The following is a 21,464-nucleotide window of genomic DNA, read 5'->3' as shown; positions in this document are numbered from 1 at the left end:
TCAACAAGGTAATCCGAATCTTACTCCCCTTGTAGTGGTTCCTTAACTTATCACTCATGTATTATGCTCAAACATGAATCATAAACATCATGTACTCGACTGATGCAAACACATGAATTAAAAACATCATGTACAAGACTCATGCCGTGCAAACCCAAGTTTTACTCAAGCTTGACGAGATCACTAAATCTTTGTTCATAATACAAGAAGTCTGATTTCTTTTTATAAACTTAGAGTACTTTTGATTAATGGAGAGACATTAAGATCGTCAAAATAAAAAATTACAACAGTTTAAAGTACTTGAAAACGAAAAGTAGAAAGTAAGAAAATCAAGCGAGACCGATAATGTATCATGTTATTCAATTATTACTTACTTCGGGTCTTTTCTCTGTATCAAGATTGGGCAGATCACCCGGATCAGGAACAATAAGAGTTGCACCATTATCAGCGGTGGTAATATTTAGAATCATGGAAGTTGCTTTCAGAGCCCTAATACAACAAAGAAATTAATTTTGCATTAATAATATGTTAGAAATAAGATAGATTAATGATACAATTTATAATTTCTACATACATCAATGTCTATGTAATTGTATATGTAATTACAAATTAAACAATTACATATATACTTATATATGTAATTGTTTAATTTGTCTTCTAGAGGTGTCTCTTGGGTATTAACAATGGGTTTTTTTCCTAATTTGTAACCAAGCCAAACAAAGTCGGTTGAAGTAATTCAAAAATATATGTTGAGCAGATTCTACCAAAAGGGCATGATGTAATCTTCAAACAAAATATGTATAAGATTAGATCCAAGTTGGAGTTCTCGTAACAAAGGTACATATGATTACCAACAAGATGTGTGCTGTCAAAATGTATTATGAGAAGCGTTTAGGTTTGAGACATTAGTAAATGATATTTCATTACTAATAAACTTCATTATGAACACTTGAGTTTTGACTGTCATTAAGAAATATGCTAGAGATCTATGATGCTTTAAGAAAGATGACAGAAGAGGATGGTGTTGATTTTACTTCATTTGTAGATGCAAATCCTATAAACTTGATGAGATCATTCAAAATAAAAATGAAAAGTTGTAATAGATGAAGAGATTGATGTAATAAAAAGAAATGAAATACAGAAGTTAGTACAACAAAGCTCTTGGAGTAAAATGAGTGCACACAAAGATAAGTATGAGGCCTATCGTCAAAGGGTACAAGAAAAAAGGTACTCTACGAAGAGAATAGGCTAGCACATAACCTTGCTATTGCGATTAATAAGAATAAGTAGCTGAAAGTTACCTCCCATCCAATATCACCAATATCATTTTCATTTGTGTTTAACAATTAGTTTGTGTTATAACATACTCTCGTTATATAGTTTACATTTTATTATGGTTTTTATTAATTTAGTGAAATCAATAACACCCATTATTGATGTTACCTTTTGGCTTGTAATTCCCAATTGATTGAGTAGGCAAGGTATTAAACTCTTAATGAAAACAATAATTTACTTATTACTTGCTATTTATGATAGTCTATATTTGCTCTGAAGTACGAATGCATACCTTCGATATTTATTTTTGCATGATATCATGTGGGTCTTTCCTTTTCTACGGTGTCCGACAACGCGTTAGTGTGTTTTTCCCGACCAAGCTAGACCTAGAGGGTACGTATACGAGCCTGCTTGGTGGTTTCATGTGCGCGTACGTGGGTCATGTGTGGCCATGTGTGGGGAAGTATCACACATCCAACCTTACTCGGAACTAGAAAGAGCTCAAGGTCATACTACAGTTTTAAAGGATATGTTTTATCATGTGTGCTTTCATTACCCAACCCCAACAATGAGGTTATTGAGTATTTCTTAAAATACCCAAGCCATGTGCTATCTTATTTTTCGGGTAAAGGTAAAGCGTCCTGCATAGATGAAGGTGGATGCTGGAGTGGCTATGAAAGCTAAGTTAGGACAGTAATATGCATTGTTTTCAATTAGTAGTCTTATAAGCGGCTTTTCATTTATATACTCAAACATTTTATTAAAGTTTTATTTTAATGATATTATTTATATTTCTTGTTTTAAACTAAACTCACCACTCCATGACTTTCATTTGAAATGTTTTTATTTAAATTGTTGCATATGTTATTAAAGTCATGCATGTAGTGACGCCTCTGATTTGGACAAGAAAATTAGGGGCGTTAAAGGGGGCACATCAAGAATTGAAATGCCCACAAAAGGTTGCATTATACTCCTTCCAAGCAAAACTCGCAGTGAACTCAGAAGCCGAGTATGAGATAGTAAAAATAGAAACATCGTTAGTTGAGAATGTTGAAGTGCATGGGGGCACTAAAGTATTTGTCCGCTCTCCAGAAGAGAGTCGAAGAGATAGAGGAGCTGGTGGAACGCGGTTTTATGTATATAGAGGCTCGGGTTAATCACATAGTGAACTAGAACATCATTTTCGACCCTAGAGCTACCCAGAACTTTATGACAAAAATCTAAACAAAATGCTTGAACATCTTTTGGCATCAAGACACAAGGAAAATGAAGGTCATCAATTCGGCAGCTTTACCTGTCTTAGGAGTTGCAAGGAAAACTCAGATCAAGTGGGGGACATGGTCGGGACAAACCAACTTTGTGATAGTCAAGATGGATGACTTTGACATTGTGTTATTGATGGACTTCCTATTAGAACACAAAATCAGTCTCATGCCTTAGAAAATGCTTAATAGTAATAGAGTCCAACTAGAAGATTATTCTGACAAACACCCATCAACCAAGAGGGGTGAAAATGAGAAAGGATCTTAGTCATGATGAACCAACGCTTGCTGCCGTTGTCATATTTGAAGAGGAGAGCTCGAGTGCGCTCACTCTAACAGAAACCTAGTGACCACTACATGAACGTACATGAACACTGCGATATCATTTCACTCGCAGGTTAGTAGAAGAAGGTGATATGTGTTTGGAGAAGATAGAGAGTGCAAAGAATCCAGCAAACATGTTGACAAAATATGTTGATGGTTTGAGAATGAAATTCTTAGTTGACTGGATCAGTCTACAAGTGGGAGAATTGTTAGGTTATGGAGTCTGCTCTCTTATTTATATCTTGCTTGAAGGTTATATCCCGTGAAGCTATATCCAGTAAGGCTATATATAGTAAATAGCTATATATAGTAGATGGTTAAATCTGTAAATAGCTATATATAGTAGATGGTTAAATCTAAATACTCCGATGAACCATATATATACCCTCACATATAACTTTGGAGATTACTTCCTATTCTTTGTCTCTTGTACATGCTCATCAATACAAATCTTTTATCCAGAGTTCTCTTTGCATTTTCTCTCTTATTTCTTTGTGTTCATCTAGATCGAATGTGAGTTGTTGTGCGATCCTAACAACTATAAAGAAATTTATTTTTTGTGTTCATCTAGATCGAGTGTGTGCGTTGTTATACGATCCTAACAACTATAAGGAAATTTAATCAAATACTAACTGACAGTAATCTAAAACAAATACGTCATCTAAATAAATACTTGATATTTAACAGAATCTCTACCTAAGTCAAGCGAAGAGAATGTGACGGTAATCTAAACAAATACCTAATCTGATATTTAACATAATCTCTACCAAAGTCAAGCGAAGAGAATGTGAGTCATTAAAATTGACTGACTCTACCTAAGTCAAGCGAAGAGAATGTGACGATAATCTAAACAAATACCTAATCTGATATTTAACATAATCTCTACCAAAGTCAAGCGAAGAGAATGTGAGTCATTAAAATTGACTGACTTGTTAAAAATAGTTATTAACTTAATAAATATAGAAAATAGTTAGGGATTTATTCCAGGTTATTAAAATTGACTTGGTAAAAATAGTTATTAACTTGAATAAATATAGAAAATAGTCAGGATTTAGAAGATGGTTAGTTATTTTAACTTAGAGAAAAAGTTTAGGAAATTTGTTGATGGATTCTCTATTATAGTGGTTTTAACTTAGAAAGTTTAGAAAATTTGTTGGTTCTCTATTATAAATACTAAGATGTATGCTTAAAGTTTTCCAAAAGTTCTCTCTCCTTAAGTTTTTCTTCCTCATTCTTTTATTTGTTTCTAAATATTTTGATCTTGGGTCATATCCAACCTTATTTTCCTCACTCACTTTAAACATAGCAGTTGTTGTAACCACATGATGGGAAAGAAGGATGTTTTTCTCTTTTCTTGGATGAATCTCTTCATAATAAGGTGAAAATTAGTGAACAAAAAGATTAAAATCGAAAGGAAAATAATATACTCTTGTCATGATAAAAAGTCAGAGAAGTGAGCCACTGAAGTTCGTTATGTTACAACCTCAAACACAAGCTTTTAATTGTAGGGCAGATTCTACCAAAAGGGCATGATTTAATCTTCAAAGAAAATGTGTAAGATTAGATCCAAGTTGGAGTTCTCATAAAAAAAGGTGCATATGATTACCAACACAGACACAAAATTTAGTAAATGATACTTCATTACTAATAAACTTCATCATGAACATTTGAGTTTTGACACTTTATCTCACCTGTGTCATCGAGAAATATGCTAGAGATCTATGATGCTTTAAAAAAGATGACAGAAGATGATCATGTTGATTTTACTTTATTTGTATTGCAAATTCTATAAATTTGATGAGATCATTCAAAATGAAAAATGAAAAGTTGTAATAGATTAAGAGATTGATGTAATAAAAAGAAATGAAATATAGCAGTTAGTACAACAACCAAAGAACTTAGAAGCTCTTGGAGTTAATTTTGCACATAAAAATACTTGAGCAAACGGATGAAGTTGGGAAGTATGAGGTAAGACCTCCCGTCAAAGGGTATAAGAAAAAAATATGTTATGAATTATGAAGAAAGTGTCCTACTTATGACTCATTTGTAAGCTATTTGTTTTCTTCTAGCTATTGTTGTATAAAATAATTAAGAAGTACTAAATGGATGTCAAGTCAATTCTAAATGGGTATTTGAAGGAAGAAATATATGTTGTGCAGCTATGTCTAGGTTGGAGAAGAAAATAAGTCATGTCTATTATTTTATAAGCTTCCCTTAGAGTAAGTTATTAATTTAGAGAAATTTTAGGATAATTGTTCATAATAAGTTTAGGGAAATGATTAATCTTGGGGAGAAAGTTTAGGAATTTGTTAGAAAGTTTTAGGAAATCTTTTATGCCTTCTCCACTATAAATACTTAGTATATGCACGATATTTTCACAGAATTGAAAAGCTAAGTGATAAGGTTTTCTTTGTTCAAAAAGATCTCTCCCCTTCAAGTTCTTTTTGCTTTTTTGTTTCAATATATTTCGATTGTGGGTCATATCCAACCTTTGGTATCAGAGCTAGGATGCAGAAACAAATGCCAACACCATACAAAGTCACTAGAAGAGATGTGACAACGATAAGGAGTGAAACAGAGGGGAGTGTAACGCTCCAATACTTGTTACTCACATAGAGTAACTACAAAACATGGTCGATAAAGATGCGTGTTAACTTACAGGCACAGGTGACAATGTTGAGAAGCGAAGGATAGGATGACTCTTGCCTTCATCTACCAAGCAGTCCTAGAGGACGTTCTTCTCATGGTGGCAAAGAAGGACTCGACAAAGACAACGTGGGAGATAGTGCAAACAATGCATTTGGGTGTGGAATGTGTCAAGGAAGCAAAGGTGCAGACCTTGAATAGTGAGCTCGAGGTTATCTGCATGAAGGACAGTGAGTCAATAGATGACTTTGTCATGAAATTGATGACAATCATCAATGGCATCCATTCATTAGGCGATATCATGAATGAGATCTTCATCGTTAAGAAGTTCCTTCGAGTTGTTCCCTAAGATGCATGCAGATTGTTGCCTCCATCGAGCAGTTCAGCGACCTCAAGAACATGTTGATTGAAAAGTTTGTTGGTCGTCCTAAGGTCCATGAGGAGAGACTTCATGGCTACGAAGACAATGAGGAGGAGAAAAACCTCTTACTCACACATGAGGAGTGGCTCGCACAGACGAAAAAGAATAATGCAGCCGTCTTTTCTTTTTCAGGTATGAGAGGACATGGTAGCCATACCAAGGAAATTATAGGTCATGGATGTGGCAGTAAACGTGAAAATACCTCATAAATCCATGACAATGTCATCCCTTAGAAGGACAAGAGTATGATCAAGTGTTACTCTTGTGAAAAATACGGGCATTATGCGGTAGAGTGCCGCAACAATGAGTGCGATGAGGAGGCAAACCTCATGTTCACGGATGATGAAGAGCCCGCATTGATGTTGGCCGAGAAAATTACCAATCTGTTGATACTCAATGAATAAAAGGTTTTGACAAACCTCTTCATAGATGAAGAAGACCAAGTAGAGACGAGCATGTGGTACCTAAACAACAGAGCTAACAACCACATAACTGGTGATTGAGCAAAGTTCAAGAACCTTGATGAGAAATTAATTGAAAATATGAAGTTTTGTGATGGATCAATTGTACCGATCCAAGGCAAAGGATATATCTTGTTCTAGGGTAAGAATGACGATCAACATCTATTGACCAAGGTGTATTACATCCCAAGGTTGAAGAACAATATTATTAGCCTTGGTCAAATGCAGAAAAAGGTAGCAAAATGGAGATAGTCGGCCCATTACTCAAGATATACAACAAAGCCGGAGCCTTGTTGATGAAGGTAAAATGGTCGCGAAACTACATGTATAAGATACTATTGAAAGACCATCAACATCTTCCAAAAGTATCCATTGGCGTTGGCCATTAGAAAGTGAAGAAGAAACCAATTGGTAGGGAGAAAAAGGAACTGAAGTACAGATCCAAGAAGAAACCAAAGGTTCCCTCAATTAGCGAAGTGCAACCTACTAGTTGTTGTGTTTCATCGGACTTACCATCTCAACCAAAGAGGCCTAGATGAAGACCACTAGGGTGTAAGAAAAATGAGACTTTAAACTTGCCATCTCAACCAAAAGTTTCTACATGTAAGTCAGATGATAAATTTTCTCCACATAAGAGAGGAGTGGAAGAAATTGGAAGACAAAGTTGACTAGGGACCAAGCAAAGATGGACATTCTCACCCAGACCCCTAGAAAGGGTTAAATTTGCAGACATGTAAAAGTTGCTTGAAGTGAAGAATCTCGAGCAAAGTCAAGCGTATGGAGGAGAATAGGGTTAAATTTGCAGACATGCAACAAAAGTTTCTTGAAGTGAAGAATCTCGAGTAAAGTCAAGCTTACAGAGGAGAATAGGGTTAAATTTACGGAGGAGAATATAAGTTAATAAGCTTAACTTAGCAAAAGAAATTATTTAACTTAGAGGAATTTTAGGAACTTTTAAGCTAAGTTATTAAAATTCTAAGAGGTTACTCAACAAAGAATTAATCCAAGCAAAACATGCTTAATTATGGAATTCTTATGATTGAGTCATTGAAAAGGAAGGTGCACCTTGTTGGTATATGTAGGAATATTCCTTTTTTTTTTAAGCATTTCTTAGTATCCTCAGAATCGGATGTGGTCTCAATTCATTGATGTACCACTTTTTTACCTAGGTGCATCCCGAACCACATCTTATTAGAAGAGGTACCGCTCTGATACTATTTGTAATGACCCATGTCTAAGATTCGAATCAGACTTTGGAATTTAGATTTAGCACATGATGGCAACGACATTCTCCTACATCCCTTGCAACATGGTCATATTAATTACTTTTCGCTTCTAAGAGTAAAAACTATCCTCACAAACCAACACAAGTCCTTCTAGTATGTTTTGTCCTCACTCACATGCATCTTATAAAATTTCAAGACGGTCACCTGACTCGAATTGCTCAAAGCAAAGCACAGTTAACTATGAAGTTTCTATGATTGAGCCACTTTAAAAGAATATGCATCTTGTTAGTAAATGTAGTAATTTTGAATTCTTTTTATGCTTTTCTTAATCATTCTATCCTTAAAATTGCTCTCACTGGAATGTGGTTTCAGTTAATTTCTTAATAATTTTTCGATGATTTAATTTTTATGGGAACTTAGGCCATTATGCTTGAAGAGTTCAAAGAGAGCATGAAGAAAGAATTTGAGATAACTAATAAGAGCATACTTTTCATGTCACTGTTCAAGGTTATTGTGAGAGAGTCACAGGTTAGTAGGTTGAGTAGGTTGAGTAATTAAGGAGATGATAATGAGTTTATAATTAAAGAATACATCTCCATTAGTACGAGGCTTTTTGGAAGAAACTAAAAGTAAAGCCATGAGAGCTTAGGCTTAAGTGGACAATATCATACCACTGTGGATGGTCGTGGTTTCAAAAAAATACTCCTACAGAAATGGTCGTTGAGAGTTTGAGATATTAAACTACGACTAGACTCGATCTTATGTTCTCAGAAAGTTTGCTGAGCTATTTTATGACATCACCAAAGATAAGTCATTTAGAAGCTGGAAAAGAGTTATTGTGAGCTATTGATCATTATATTCACAATAAGAACATGGTTAAAATGATAATGATTGGGGATGAAACATTGATGATTACAAAAATACTATTGTGTGATCGACATTAGTTTGGGTGCAGTTTCATGGGTTTTAAAGAAACAGGATATTAAGAAATTTTCACTGACACAATCAGAATCAGATCCTTCATGGTATCAGCCGTTGAATTTCCAAACAAAATTAGATATGATTTAGAACATCTATAACTTATCACATCCAACGGAGGAATTCAAAACTAAAATAGGTAAATCTCTGATTAGAGTAAGTTTTTTCAACGAAAAAGTCTAGAAAGATCGACAGAAAAATCATGGTGGTTCTAGAAATTTTAAAGATGGTGGATCATTCCTCTATAAATTATGAGTCATGGGCATTCATTTGGAGCAAGTAACAAGCAATGTCGAGCCTTCAATCGCGAGTTATAAGAGTTTGTTTTTGGGTATCAAGTTCTTGGGTTCTCTCCAAATTCGAGAGCTATAGTCCACTATTTACTTCAAACTTATTTCTGTACCTTTTAAATAAGATTACCCACAAGTTTGGTAAGGAAGGAAGTGTCGAAAATGCCTCAAACCTATTTCTCTAATTTGGTCCATCGTTCAAGGAGTCCCAAGGAGCTTGAAAAATTTAATCAGAGGCTACACGTGAATTCGTCATGTAAGATTTATCCCAACCGATTTCTACATCTCCAAGATACATTTTCCTAGAAAACCTTGAAAGACAATAACACTAAGGGTGTGTCCAATTAGAGAATTTTAATATCAGGTAAGCTTTGGAGGTAAAACTCAAACTCGTATTTCCAACCCATTTTATTCAAAATCGAGGTTTTCGTTAGCCTTAGGAAACTAAGAAGAGCATATATGATGAAAGAATCTAGGGCTAATTCGTCCGAGATCAAGTCGTCAAGAGGATCAAACTTAGCATTCTAGGTTGAGTTACATACCAAAGGTTGAAATTCAAAATCAGCCACATTCACACAAAGTCGTCCTCCCAAATTAATTCCTTTAGTTTGAAGGGAGTATAAGGTTCTAGTGAAGAAAATGTGGCCGGAAATGTCCCGATAGTCCTACTCAATAATAAGTTCCTCTTAGTCGACTCTAGTGAAGAATCGAGTTTCCAACTAACTTTGGAAGGTAATAACTTAGGCTATAGTTCAAAAAGGAAAGATATCAGTCCCTAACTCTTTCTTGACACTCCATCTTTAAGTTTTACAAAGGTTTACAAACGAATTGAGGGGAACGCCTTTCACTATGTCTCATGAATAGGATGTCATGATGGGACTCAGGTTTCCCTCACCTAGATGAGATGCCTAGCTAGATGTCATGATCAAGTTTGCACCAACTATGTGACCATGTCGATCTTTCATGGGGGAGTGATTTATAGACCATTTTAAGGGAAGTTTCCCGGTTGATCATGTAATATGATCCAAGATAAGTTTTATGTACTCAGTCCAACACTCAAGAAGTTTTACTACTCTAAGTTAACGGTACAATTAAGAACTTACCAGTAGTAGACTAAATGTTATAATATTCATTTACTTTTAACTAAATGTTGATTAAAAATGTATAGGAATTGTTAAGCATACCATTCTTGAGGAGATTGGTATTGGGAAGCCAAATCGCCAAAATAGGCAACAGCCATGTCCGTATTGATAATGCCAGGATCTAACGCTACAATTGTGATTCCATTGGGTAGCTTCTTTGCAATTGATTTACTCAAACCTTCAATCGCCCATTTGGAAGCGCAATAAGCCGAAGCCTGGATAGTTAAAAACGAATCATTTCTGTTGTTGATGAGAGCTATGTTAATATAGATTGCACCATATGCGTACCAGGGGACCCACAGATCTTCCATACAGAGAAGATATGTTCACAATAATTCCTTGATTCCTAGGAAGCATAAGAGGAATGAAGTGACGCAACACATTTGCGGCCCCTTTTATGTTTATGTCGATTACATTATCAAACATTTCGCCAGGAACCTCCCAAAACTTCAAATTCGCAGTATTCACACCTGCATTATTCACTGCAAAAAATAATAAGAAATCAGTATTGTTAGTTTATTTAATCTTAGTATTAGAGTTTTAGTATTTTGTGATAATAGCAAGGAAGTTAGTTGTCGCTGGTTAGTGTAGGTTATTAGCAGTTAGTTGTTGCTGGAAGTTAGTGTAGGTTATTAGCAGTTATTTAGTTTTTTTTTCTTCATACATATGTATAGTGCAGCAAGTTGAAGAAATAATGAAGTTGATTTTGCTTATTTTTTCTAAGTGTTGTCTCTTTCTTGTTTGGGTGTGTCTAACATTTGGTATCAGAGCGTGGTTACATGCCAAAGATCATGCCAAGAAACAATAACAACACTGGAGAGAGAGGAGAGTCGTCAAAGTCTGCAACAAAGGAAGGTCTGGTATCACTCCAATACCCGACGTTATCGAGAACCAACTACTCAGCATGGGCTATGAAGATGAAGGTGTATTTGCGTGCTCAAGGGGTGTGGGACACAATCGAATCAACTGAGTCTCTGGATAGTCTTGATGAAAGGAAGGATCAAATAGCCTTAGCAGCTATCTATCAAGCAATCCCTGAGGAGATGTTTTTGCTAGCAGAGAAAGAGACAACAAAAGAAGCATGACAGACGTTAAAAACTATTCATGTCGGTGTTGAACGTGTAAAGGAGGCAAAGCTCCAAACTCTGAAGATTGAGTTTGAAATTATGAATATGAAGGAGTCTGAGACTATTGATAGTTATGCAGCAATGTTGACAGAAGTTGTTAATAAAATACATACTTTTGGAGACATGTTTAAAGAGGCATACTTGGTGAAAAATTTTCTCCGCTCAGTACCTCCTAAGTTTCTTCACATCGCATCGGCAATAGAGCAATTTGTCGATTTAAAGGTGATGACCATGGAGGAAATCATCGGTCGTCTTAAAGCATACGAGGAACGGATCGGTGGCAACAAAGAGAATGTTGAGCATGTCTTATTGACTCAAGGAGAATGGAAAGAGAAAAAATGTAGCGACAATGGAGGCCATAGCCGAGGGCGAGGTCACAGTGGTCACTGGAGAGGGAGAGGTCATGGACGTGGAAACGACTCGTTTCATCAAGAGAAGAAGGCTGACAAGAGCAAGGTAAGATGCTACAATTGTTCAGACCTAGGCCACTATGCCTCAGAATGTCGGAAGGTGAAGTGTTATAATTGTCAAAAAATTGGTCATTATGCATCCGACTGTAGATCGAAGAAAAGGGAGCATCATTATGCATCCCACTGTAGATCGAAGAAAGGGGAGAATCATGCGCACTTAACTGAGACGCAAAGTGATGAGAATGAGCCAGCCTTACTTACAACACAAGTTTGTAAAGTCCGAACTCTCGGTTCACCAGAGTTGACGGAGATGGCTCTTTATGAAGAGAAGGTTGTCCCGGAAGAATTTGAGAAGAAAAGCAACACTTGGTTCCTAGATATGGGAGCCAGCAATCATATGACTGGGTGTCGAAGTTGGTTCTCGGAATTGAACAAGTCAGTAACCAGCACAGTGAAGTTCGGAGATGGATCACTTATAGAGATAGAAAGACGTGGAGATGTGATGCTGCAATGTGAAAATGGAGAACACTGTATCCTCTCCGATGTATATTTCATTCCTAAACTTAAAAGTAACATTATAAGTTTAGGACAATTGGATGAACAGGGCTGTAAAGTTGAGATCGAACATGGTTTACTTGCTATTTTCACAAAGGCAAGGGAGTTCTTGGCAAAAGTGAGGCGGTCAAGAAATAGGCTATATACAATTAGCCTAAAAACAACGAAACCAACCTGTCTACTTGGTAAGTTGTCTAAAGATTCTTGGTTGTGGCATGCTAGATATGGGCATTTGAATTTTGAGGCTTTAAGAAACCTGTCTACGAAACAAATGGTGAAAGGAATTCCGCGTGTTGAAAGGATCAAACAAGTTTGTGATAGTTGTGTAATCACTAAACAACGAAGAACACCATTCCCACAACAAGCGAATTTTCGAGCCATTAGTGTTCTACAATTGGTGCATGGCGATTTGTGTGTTCCAATTACTCCAACAACTCATGGAGGTAATAAATTTTTTTTGTTGTTGGTAGATGATTTCAGTAGATATATGTGGATTTAATTGCTTAAAAATAAATCTGATGCATTCTTGGGATTCAAACGTTTAAAGAGTAAAATTGAAACTGAATCTCGAAAGAAATTGCAAGCGCTTAGAACTAATAGAGGTGGAGAATTTACAAGTATTGAGTTCAAAGAATATTGTGAGAGTAGTGGGATTAAAAGATATCTAATAGCACCCTATTCTCCGCAACAAAATGGTGTGGTTGAACGACGAAACCAAACTGTTATTGCAATGGTGCGAAGCATGTTGAAGTGCAAAAACTTGCCGATGTATTTCTGGGCAGAAGCAGTGAAGACAACTGTCTACATCCTTAATAGATCCCGAACGAAGAGTGTAATTGAAGCAACTCCTTATGAGAAGTGGAGAGGATGAAAGCCTAATGTAGAGCATTTTAGAGTGTTCGGAAGCGTGGCGTATGCAAGAAATACAACACCAAATTTAACCAAATTACAAGACCGAAGTGTGCCAATGATTTTCGTGGGATATGAAGCAAGTTCAAAAGCTTATCGTTTGTATGATCCTAAAGCGAAAAGACTTCTTATCAGCCAAGACGTCAAATTTCTTGAAGAAGAAGAATATAAATGGGATGTGCAACAATTGGAAGAAAATAAGAAGGAAGGTGGTAAATTTGCTGTTCATTATGATCAACAGGTCTATGTGAATGACGAGGACTTTTTAGAAGAGCGGGGAGAATCATCAGGGACTCTATTGGGAGACGATTCATCCCCAGCAAATTATTTATCACCAAGAGACAATTCATCACCAAGGGACGATTCATACATCTCATCAAGTCCAAGAAAATTTCGACAGTTAAGAGAAATTTACTCTGATTCTATTGAGTTGGATGAAGAAGCTGGGATGTGTTTTCTTTCACTAGAGGAGCCAAATTCATATATGGAAGCAATAGATAATGAGAAATGGCAGCAAGCAATGCTAGAAGAATTGTCTGTTATTAAAAAAAATGGCACGTGGGAGTTCGCGAAACTACCAAATGGACATCGAGCAATCAGGTTGAAATGGGTATATAAGTTGAAGAGAAATCCGGATGGAGAGATCGTGAGATATAAAGTCCATTTAGTCACAAAGGGTTTTGTCCAGAAATATGGAGTGGATTTTGATGAGGTATTTGCACCTGTTGCAAGACTTGAAACCGTGCGAGTCTTGATTGTTATAGCAGCGCAGGAGAGTTGGGAGATTCATCATATGGATGTCAAGTCAGCATTTCTTAATGGTGAGTTGAAGGAAGAGGTTTTGTAGAATTACCAGAAGGATTTGCTGTGGAAGGTCGAGAAGGGAATGTTTTACGACTCAGGAAAGCATTGTATGGCTTACGTCAAGCACCTCGTGCCTAGAATGCAAAATTGGATAATTGCTTAAAGTCTCTTGGATTTCAAAAGTGTCCTTTAGAGCATGTTGTGTATACACGTTGGAAGGCAAATAAAATTCAGATAGTTGGAGTTTATGTTGATGAGTTAATTATTGTCGGGTCAAGCAAGGATGATATTTTAACCTTCAAGCAACAAAATGAAGAAGTTGTTTGAAATGAGTGACTTAGGATTGCTATCTTATTATTTGGGAATAGAAGTTAAACAAGATGCTGATGGAATCAGGTTATCTCAGTCGAGTTATGTGGCAAAATTTTTGGCAAAACTTGGAATGATGGATTGTAATCCTTGTCATGTTCCTATGGAGCCGAAAACAAAATTAAGCAAAGTGAGTAATTGCACATCTGTTGATTCCACTCTTTATAAGAGCATTATCGAAAGTCTTCGTTATTTAGTGAACACACGACCTGACTTATCATATTCCGTTGGAGTTATGAGTCGTTATATGGAAGCTTCGGCTATGGTTCATATGGCAGCTGTGAAGCAGATACTTAGGTACTGAAAGAAACTATTGATATTGGATGTCATTATGTGAAGACAAAGCAAGTAGAAAATTGCTTAATCGGATATAGTGATAGTGATCTTGCTGGAGATATAGATGATCGAAAGAGCACTACTGGGACATTGTTTTTCTTATATGGCAATCCAATTACATGGACTTCAAAGAAACAAAAAATGGTGGCACTTTCGTCCTGTGAAGCGGAGTATATTGCAGCGACGTCAACTGCTTGTCAAGGAATATGGTTAGGATGTTTACTGAAGGAATTGCATGGGAAGGAAGTAAATCCAGTTCGTTTAAATATCGATAACAAGTCTGCTATAGCATTAGCGAAAAATCCAGTTCATCATGATAGCAGCAAACATATAGACATGAGGTTCCATTTCATTCGTGAATGTATGCAAAAAGGAGAGATTGAAGTGGATCATGTAAAAACTGAGGATCAATTGGCTGATATACTTACGAAGTCATTAGGACGACAAAAAATTGTGGAGCCTCGAGACAGAATTGGTTTGAAGAATGTAAGAATGTGAAGATCGAAATACAAGATTTAAGGGGATGATTTGTTAGTTTATTTAATCTTTGTATTAGAGTGTAGGTTATTAGCTTTAGTTATTTAGTTTTTTTTTCTTCTACATATGTACAGTACACCAAGTTGAAGAAATATTGAAGTTAGTTTTACTTATTTTTTCCAAGTGTGGTCTCTTTCTTGTTTGGGTGTGTCTAACAAGTATAAGGGGAGTAAGATTTGGATTACCCTGTTGATCGAATATATAAGGCAAAACACTTATTTGAGATTCGAATCACTCCACAAACAAGATTGATCATGCCTAGCTTGACTAATTCTCGTTGATCAAATATCTTAAGACAAGAACACTTGTTTGAGATTCGAATCACTACACAGACAAGATTGATATGTCGAGCTTGAATGATTCTACATGCAACCTAAACTACTTAGAATTGCAAAGAAACTTAGCCAGTACAAATGTTCTTTTACTACATTTTCCAAGTCTCTTTTACAAATATAACATACATGATTTTATATAGCTTCAAAATAAAAAATTTTAACCTTACCTGAGACATTCTAAGAGTTGTAACTATATTTTATGATCATAATTAGCCACTCTACTATATACTTTATAATTATAAATAACGATTATGTAAATAAGCCTTAAAATATATTAAAGAAACGTTATAATTCTAAATTATGATCCACCCAGAATTCATAACAATGAAACTTGGTTCTTATTGGATGTGGTATGAAATATTTTCTTTGATAATTTCAACAACATTTTTTTCAATTTTGGTCGAATTATATTGTATGATTCATGCCTCTTTATTCATATCATAAACTTCGTGTTTACGTAATTTTATTCGAAATGAAAAAAAAAAAAAAAAAAAAAACAACACTGAAGCACAAACATACCAATGATGTCAAGAGAACCAAGTTTGTCCCGGACCGTGTGTGCCATTTGTCGGATGCTGTCATCTGACTTCTGCAAAATTAAAAGGAAATTAAACAGATAAACACTAAGACAGAGTAAAGGAAAAAGCATTACGAACCACATCAGCGATGAAGAGCAAATGGTTTTGTGGGGAAGCATTAGAGAGTTGCAGCTGAAGTGAATCCAAATTGGTTTTGTCGCGGCCGCAACCAATAATTAGATGGCCATGTTTTGCCAACTCCAATGCCAAGGCTCGTCCTATTCCTCTGGTCACCCCAGTTATTAGAACTGTCTTCTTGGTTTCTGCTTCTTCTTCGCATTCATTCTTTTGTTGTACTTCATCGTTCGAAATTGTTGCAGCCATGGATTTGTCTTCCCCAAAGAGAATTCCTAATTTAGTGTACAAATTATTTGGTTCTCCATTTTAAATTATGTGTAGAAAGGTTTGATTTTGTACAATAATTGAGGACAGAAACATGGACAACAAACTCTTCCCTTTGTGTGGCTGCAGCTTTCAACCGACAAAATTTTCAAAGCTATTCTAAAACTCATGATGTAGCTAGCTTTCAAGAGTACTTTTTTACCTCAGGACGGTTTCAAACTCATTTTACATACTTTCATGTTAGATAAACTTTTACTATTATTGTTGTGTCAATACAGAGGTATATGACCAATCACCGAAATCATGTCTACACTCACCAACGCTAAAATGTCCCAAAATATACTATAGGAGATGTGACTAGTTATAATTTCTTTCACTTGAATTATATGTATCAAAGTTGTTGTTGCTTGTTCGATTTTAGCTTATAATATCGATTTCTTTCAAATTATTTTCAGCACATTTTTTCGCTCACGTTTTCTAAAACATTTCTTTCAAACGTGACCCGAGACTCAGTCATACGTCAACGTTATCTGCAAAGTTCAACTTCCGTACGAATGACTTGTTCGCTTGGTTAGAATAAGTACCACACAATCTCTATCCCTCTACAACAAGAGTGTGATTGTGACATTGGACAAGATAGTAGACACGCCTTTGAACTCAAACACACTTTTTAGGGCTCCAAGTGACGGATTAAAATGCACCACATGTCACACAACGAGCACAATTTCCCCTCCTAATGTGGTTTGTACTCGGCACATGAGCTGTTTGCTTGGGAACTCGTGAGCTTGATATTTTTGCTTATTTCGACTCACATTCATCTATTTTTTGCCTCGATTTCGACACTCATCATATATCTATTGTTTTTTGGCCTTAATCTCAAATTAATTAATCTATTTTTTTGTCTCGATTCAATTATTAATAATTATCAGTATTTTGAATGGTCCACCGTGTAAAGTTGGAAATAACGATTTCAACGTCTTTTTTGGTTCACTCAAATCAGAGCTAAAACGAAGAAGTTTCAATCGAAACAAGATACTCGACGTGATGATATGATGATAAAATTAACATCATTGACTAATCGAAGTATGACACTTAATAAGTTTAGTACAGTAACAAATGGGGCAGTTTTCAATTACTTCAAAATTGAAATAAAATTATTTTGAATTATAAAAATAAACTATTACTCACATTATTTTCGTTAATATTTTTTTATTATATTATTACTTTTATATATATATATATATATATATATTTATATAAATAAAGCATATGGTCCACAATTTTTCACCTTACATTTAAAAAAAAAATATATTTTTTAGTCGATGTTTCAGTTCACTTCTTAGTAGATTCCTATTTTTACAACAGGTTCACTATTTAAACATCTCTTTTTTATATTTTCAAGAACACGACACACAACTTCCATAGTTTCTCCGATCTAAATTTTTCTAAAGCCTCCATTGTTAAGTTTATTTCTTTTTATCTTATTTTGAGAGAGATGTTTATTGTATTGTGAGGAAATAGTTGCGAGTGATCAAATTGTAAATCTACTATTTTAGAGAGTTGTGGTGTGTTTCTACGAAATTCAAACAATTGTACTGGTTTGATCTTGAGTCGTGAAAATGATTGAGTTTGCTCTTGAACTCGTAAAAAGAGTTGTGTACTGATTTGATCCTCAGTCATGAAAAAGATTGAGTTTGCTCTTGAACTTGTAAAAAGAGTTGTGTAGCGGTTGGGCTCTGATACGAGGAAAGAGTTGAGAAAGGTTTATTGAAATTCCCAAGAGGCGCTTGGGGATTGGAGTAAGTCGAGTTTGACTGAACCACTATACAACTACGTTGTTATATTTTCTAACCCTTTCCTATTTAATTTCGAAAATGTTATTAAAATTAATTGCATGTTATAAGTTTTTTTTTTTTTTTTTTTTTTTTTTTTTTTTTTTTTTTTTTTTTTTTTTTTTTTTTTTTTTATATTTGTTGATTGTTATTTCTTGAACTAGTTTATTGATTTAATTATCATATTCTATTTATTTAAAAGTTTTTGATAATTAAAAAAAAATTAATCACGTTTAAATTATTTTATTGTTGAAACCCTATTCACCCCTTTAAGGTTGCCATATTGATCCAACAATTGGTATCAGGTTGCTCTCATAGATTTTTTATATAAACTTTATTTTTAGAGCTTATGACAAAACTATAGTGCTAAAAACGATTGATGTGAATGACAATCAATCTTTAGATCTCCTTATTTTTTATGGAACAAATTATACCTATGTAAAACTAGAAAGAAAATTTATTTGCAATTAATTGATTAGTTGAATGTTAGTAAAGATCCTTCCATTTCAATAAAAAATGTTAATAATATTGAGGAGCTTAAATTAGAGAAGGCATTGGATGAACAGGAGTGATAATCAATCTATAAGTGATGAAAAAGTAGCAAATTTTTGCTTCATGGCTCATAGTGACAAAGAGGATGAACTCATGGCTCAGAGTGACAAAGAGGATGAAGAAGACGAGGTAATTTTTAAATCTCCTTCTTATGATGAATTATTTAAAGTTTTTGAAGAAATGCAACTCGATTTAGAAATATTAGATTCAAAGTATGTTTGCTAAGGGTTCAATAATTGAAAATAAGTCTTTATTAAATAAAATTTCTTAACGAGAGAGAATGATCATAATATTGTAAAATTTGATATACATTATGAAAAACATGTATTTGATTGTAATGAGAAAAATGCATTGATAAAGTTAAATTTCTTTAGCATGATTGTTGTGAAAAAGATAAGTTAATTAAATTACTCAGAATAAAATAAATTAATTACTATACTACAACTTGGTAAGGCTAAAGAGTGTATTAAAAAGTTAATATAGGTGCTCAACAATTAGATAAAATAATTGGAGTAGGTAAATCTTACGGTGATAAAAGAGGATTAGGCTATATTGATGAGTGTTCTGCTCTTCAAGTTCTAAAACAATATTTGTTAAAGCATCCATGTTATGTCTAAACCTAGCACATGTAAATTTATATCTCATAAATTTAAATTTAAATTTGTGTCTGTAAGTCATTATTGTGATGTTGAAGGTCAGACTTAATTGATTCAAATTAAAAAATAGAAGTAAGTTTTTTTAATATGAATGCAAATATGATTCCTAAATTTGTAAAGACTAACTTTTTTAGGACCCAAACAAGTATGGTACCCAAAGAATATCTTTGTTTTTAGGTTTATTCGATAATAATAATTATATTTTATAGAATTTTGAAAAGTAATTTATTTATACATTTGTCAAGATCTATTCTATGATAATAATACTGTTTTTAACAAAATCAATGTCTCCAAAAAGAAAATTATAATAAAGAGTTTCAATTTCATGCAGCTGTGAAAGCACTGTTTCAGTGAAAATTTTGATATCTCCAATAATAGATTATTTCTTCTGTTCTTTAGAAATAATTTTACTAGTTTGAAGATTGAACTGTTCCAACTTATTCTTTGGAAACATGTCCTTTTATCTCTCTCTATATAAGAAAAGCTTTAATGGGAAACAAAATATAAAAAAAAAATATTTGTAAATATAGAAGAATGGTTTGTTAATTGTAACCTCCGTGGGGTGTATCTATGGTTTAGGTTTAGATATCAATCATATATCGATAATACAGGTTTATATATCAATCATATATTGATGATACATATTAATATAGGTTAGGTTTATATATCAATCATATATCCATAATACAGGTTTATATATCAATTATAGATCGATGATCAATAGATTAGGTTTATATATCAATCATATATTGATGATACATATTAATATAGGTTAGGTTTATATATCATTCATACAAATTAATTTCAAGATAAGTGGGCCCCTTGTATTTGTTTTGGCGAATAGACTTTTCAAACGAGAATCTTTGATGACATTAAAGTATCAACTTGGAACTCTAAAAAGAAGTTTTTCTTGGAAAAAGATGAACCTCATATTGCGAGAATCTCTATCTTTTTAAACTACTAAAATATCCCGAAATAACCTGTGAGATCAATCTACTTGAATTTCGGTTAGGTTTATATATCATTCATACAAATTAATTTCAAGATAAGTGGGTCCCTTGTATTTGTTTTGGAGAGTAGACTTTTCAAACGAGAATCTTTGATCACACTAAAATATCAACTTGGAACTCTAAAAAGAAGATTTTCTTGGAAAAAGATGAACCTCATATTGCGAGAATCTCTATCTTTTTAAACTACTAAAATATCTCGAAATAACCTGTGAGATCTATTTACTTGAATTTCTATATTCTAATATTGAGTAACTTAAATTTTTGGATCCATCACCACCTAATGGAGTGGTCGAAAAAGTTTGTGTCATTCTATTAAGGACCCAATCATATTGCATCTTACGATTGTGGGTTATAATAAGGATGGAGAGCTCTCATTCCTCAATTTTCTAAATTAATTGATGTTTTGGCAATCAAGTGGGTTTTTTTAAAGCAGAATGGGGATGGTGTACCCTAGAGCCAGTCTTCTATAGCTTACTTACAACTTACCTTACTTTATATTATTACAATTTACTAACCTTTACATATACTCACAAACATCTTACTATTTAGGCAGTAATTAGCGAATTTTTTTACTTTGAAAATCTCTTATTGGAGTTTTTACTGCAAGTGCCAGTTCTACGAATTTTGGCCACCATGCGGGTCTAGGCCAACTACACATGGTTTTTACTTTATCAAAGTTCCCATTAGACTACATTCCTTAAAGTTCGATGCTGGGAAAGAATAACGTTGTTCATCCAAGGTTCATACTTAAAACGTTTGATATGAAGCATATTATATAAGAATGTAAAAACTTATTTAAGGTACATCTTGTTGTCTCATTAATTTTTTTTTTTTAAAGCCTCTGTAATGATTACAGCTATAAACACAAGTTTAGAAACCTTTTTGAAGATCTGGTTCATGAGAATAATATGGGGCACTAGTGAGTCAACGACATCACAAAAATTCATAACGACCATGTCGAACTTGAAGAAATTCTCTAAAGCATTGCCCTTCTTGACTAGGGAACCTTTATTTCTGGAAGAATACATGTTCTTCATCCCTACTTGATCATATTCCGATATTAATTATATCGCCACCTAGACAAATT

At 34.2% G+C, this 21,464-nt stretch overlaps 1 protein-coding gene and 1 pseudogene across 2 annotated transcripts; one reads left to right on the top strand and one right to left on the bottom strand.

Annotated features, from left to right (window-relative positions):
- LOC111487991 overlaps positions 1 to 21,464 on the top strand; it is a 601,695-nt pseudogene that overhangs the window by 369,854 nt on the left and 210,377 nt on the right.
- Positions 278 to 16,453, bottom strand: LOC111490100 (NADPH-dependent pterin aldehyde reductase-like). Of its 2 annotated transcripts, XM_023138591.1 has the most exons (6): positions 16,302 to 16,453; positions 16,064 to 16,247; positions 15,927 to 15,996; positions 10,314 to 10,507; positions 10,068 to 10,240; positions 278 to 489 (listed from the first exon to the last, which is right to left on the bottom strand). In XM_023138591.1, exons 1-6 carry the CDS (start codon positions 16,307 to 16,309, stop codon positions 360 to 362), a joined length of 759 nt encoding a protein of 252 aa, XP_022994359.1. In that variant the 5' UTR covers positions 16,310 to 16,453; the 3' UTR covers positions 278 to 359. The 2 variants fall into 2 exon arrangements, with proteins under 2 accessions (XP_022994359.1, XP_022994368.1); XM_023138600.1 differs by having other exon boundaries at positions 16,064 to 16,336.

Source organism: Cucurbita maxima, unplaced genomic scaffold, assembly GCF_002738345.1.
Source record: "Cucurbita maxima cultivar Rimu unplaced genomic scaffold, Cmax_1.0 Cma_Scf00001, whole genome shotgun sequence".
NCBI lineage: Eukaryota > Viridiplantae > Streptophyta > Magnoliopsida > Cucurbitales > Cucurbitaceae > Cucurbita > Cucurbita maxima.
This window is presented reverse-complemented; position numbering and strand designations above follow the sequence as displayed.

Coding starts and splice junctions, on each gene's coding strand:
- LOC111490100 (XM_023138600.1), bottom strand. CDS start 16,309: ATGGCTGCAACAATTTCGAACGATGAAGTACAACAAAAGAATGAATGC. Junction 15,997..16,063: donor TGCTCTTCATCGCTGATGTG/GTTCGTAATGCT, acceptor TTAATTTTGCAG/AAGTCAGATGACAGCATCCG. Junction 10,508..15,926: donor TGGTTCTCTTGACATCATTG/GTATGTTTGTGC, acceptor TATTTTTTGCAG/TGAATAATGCAGGTGTGAAT.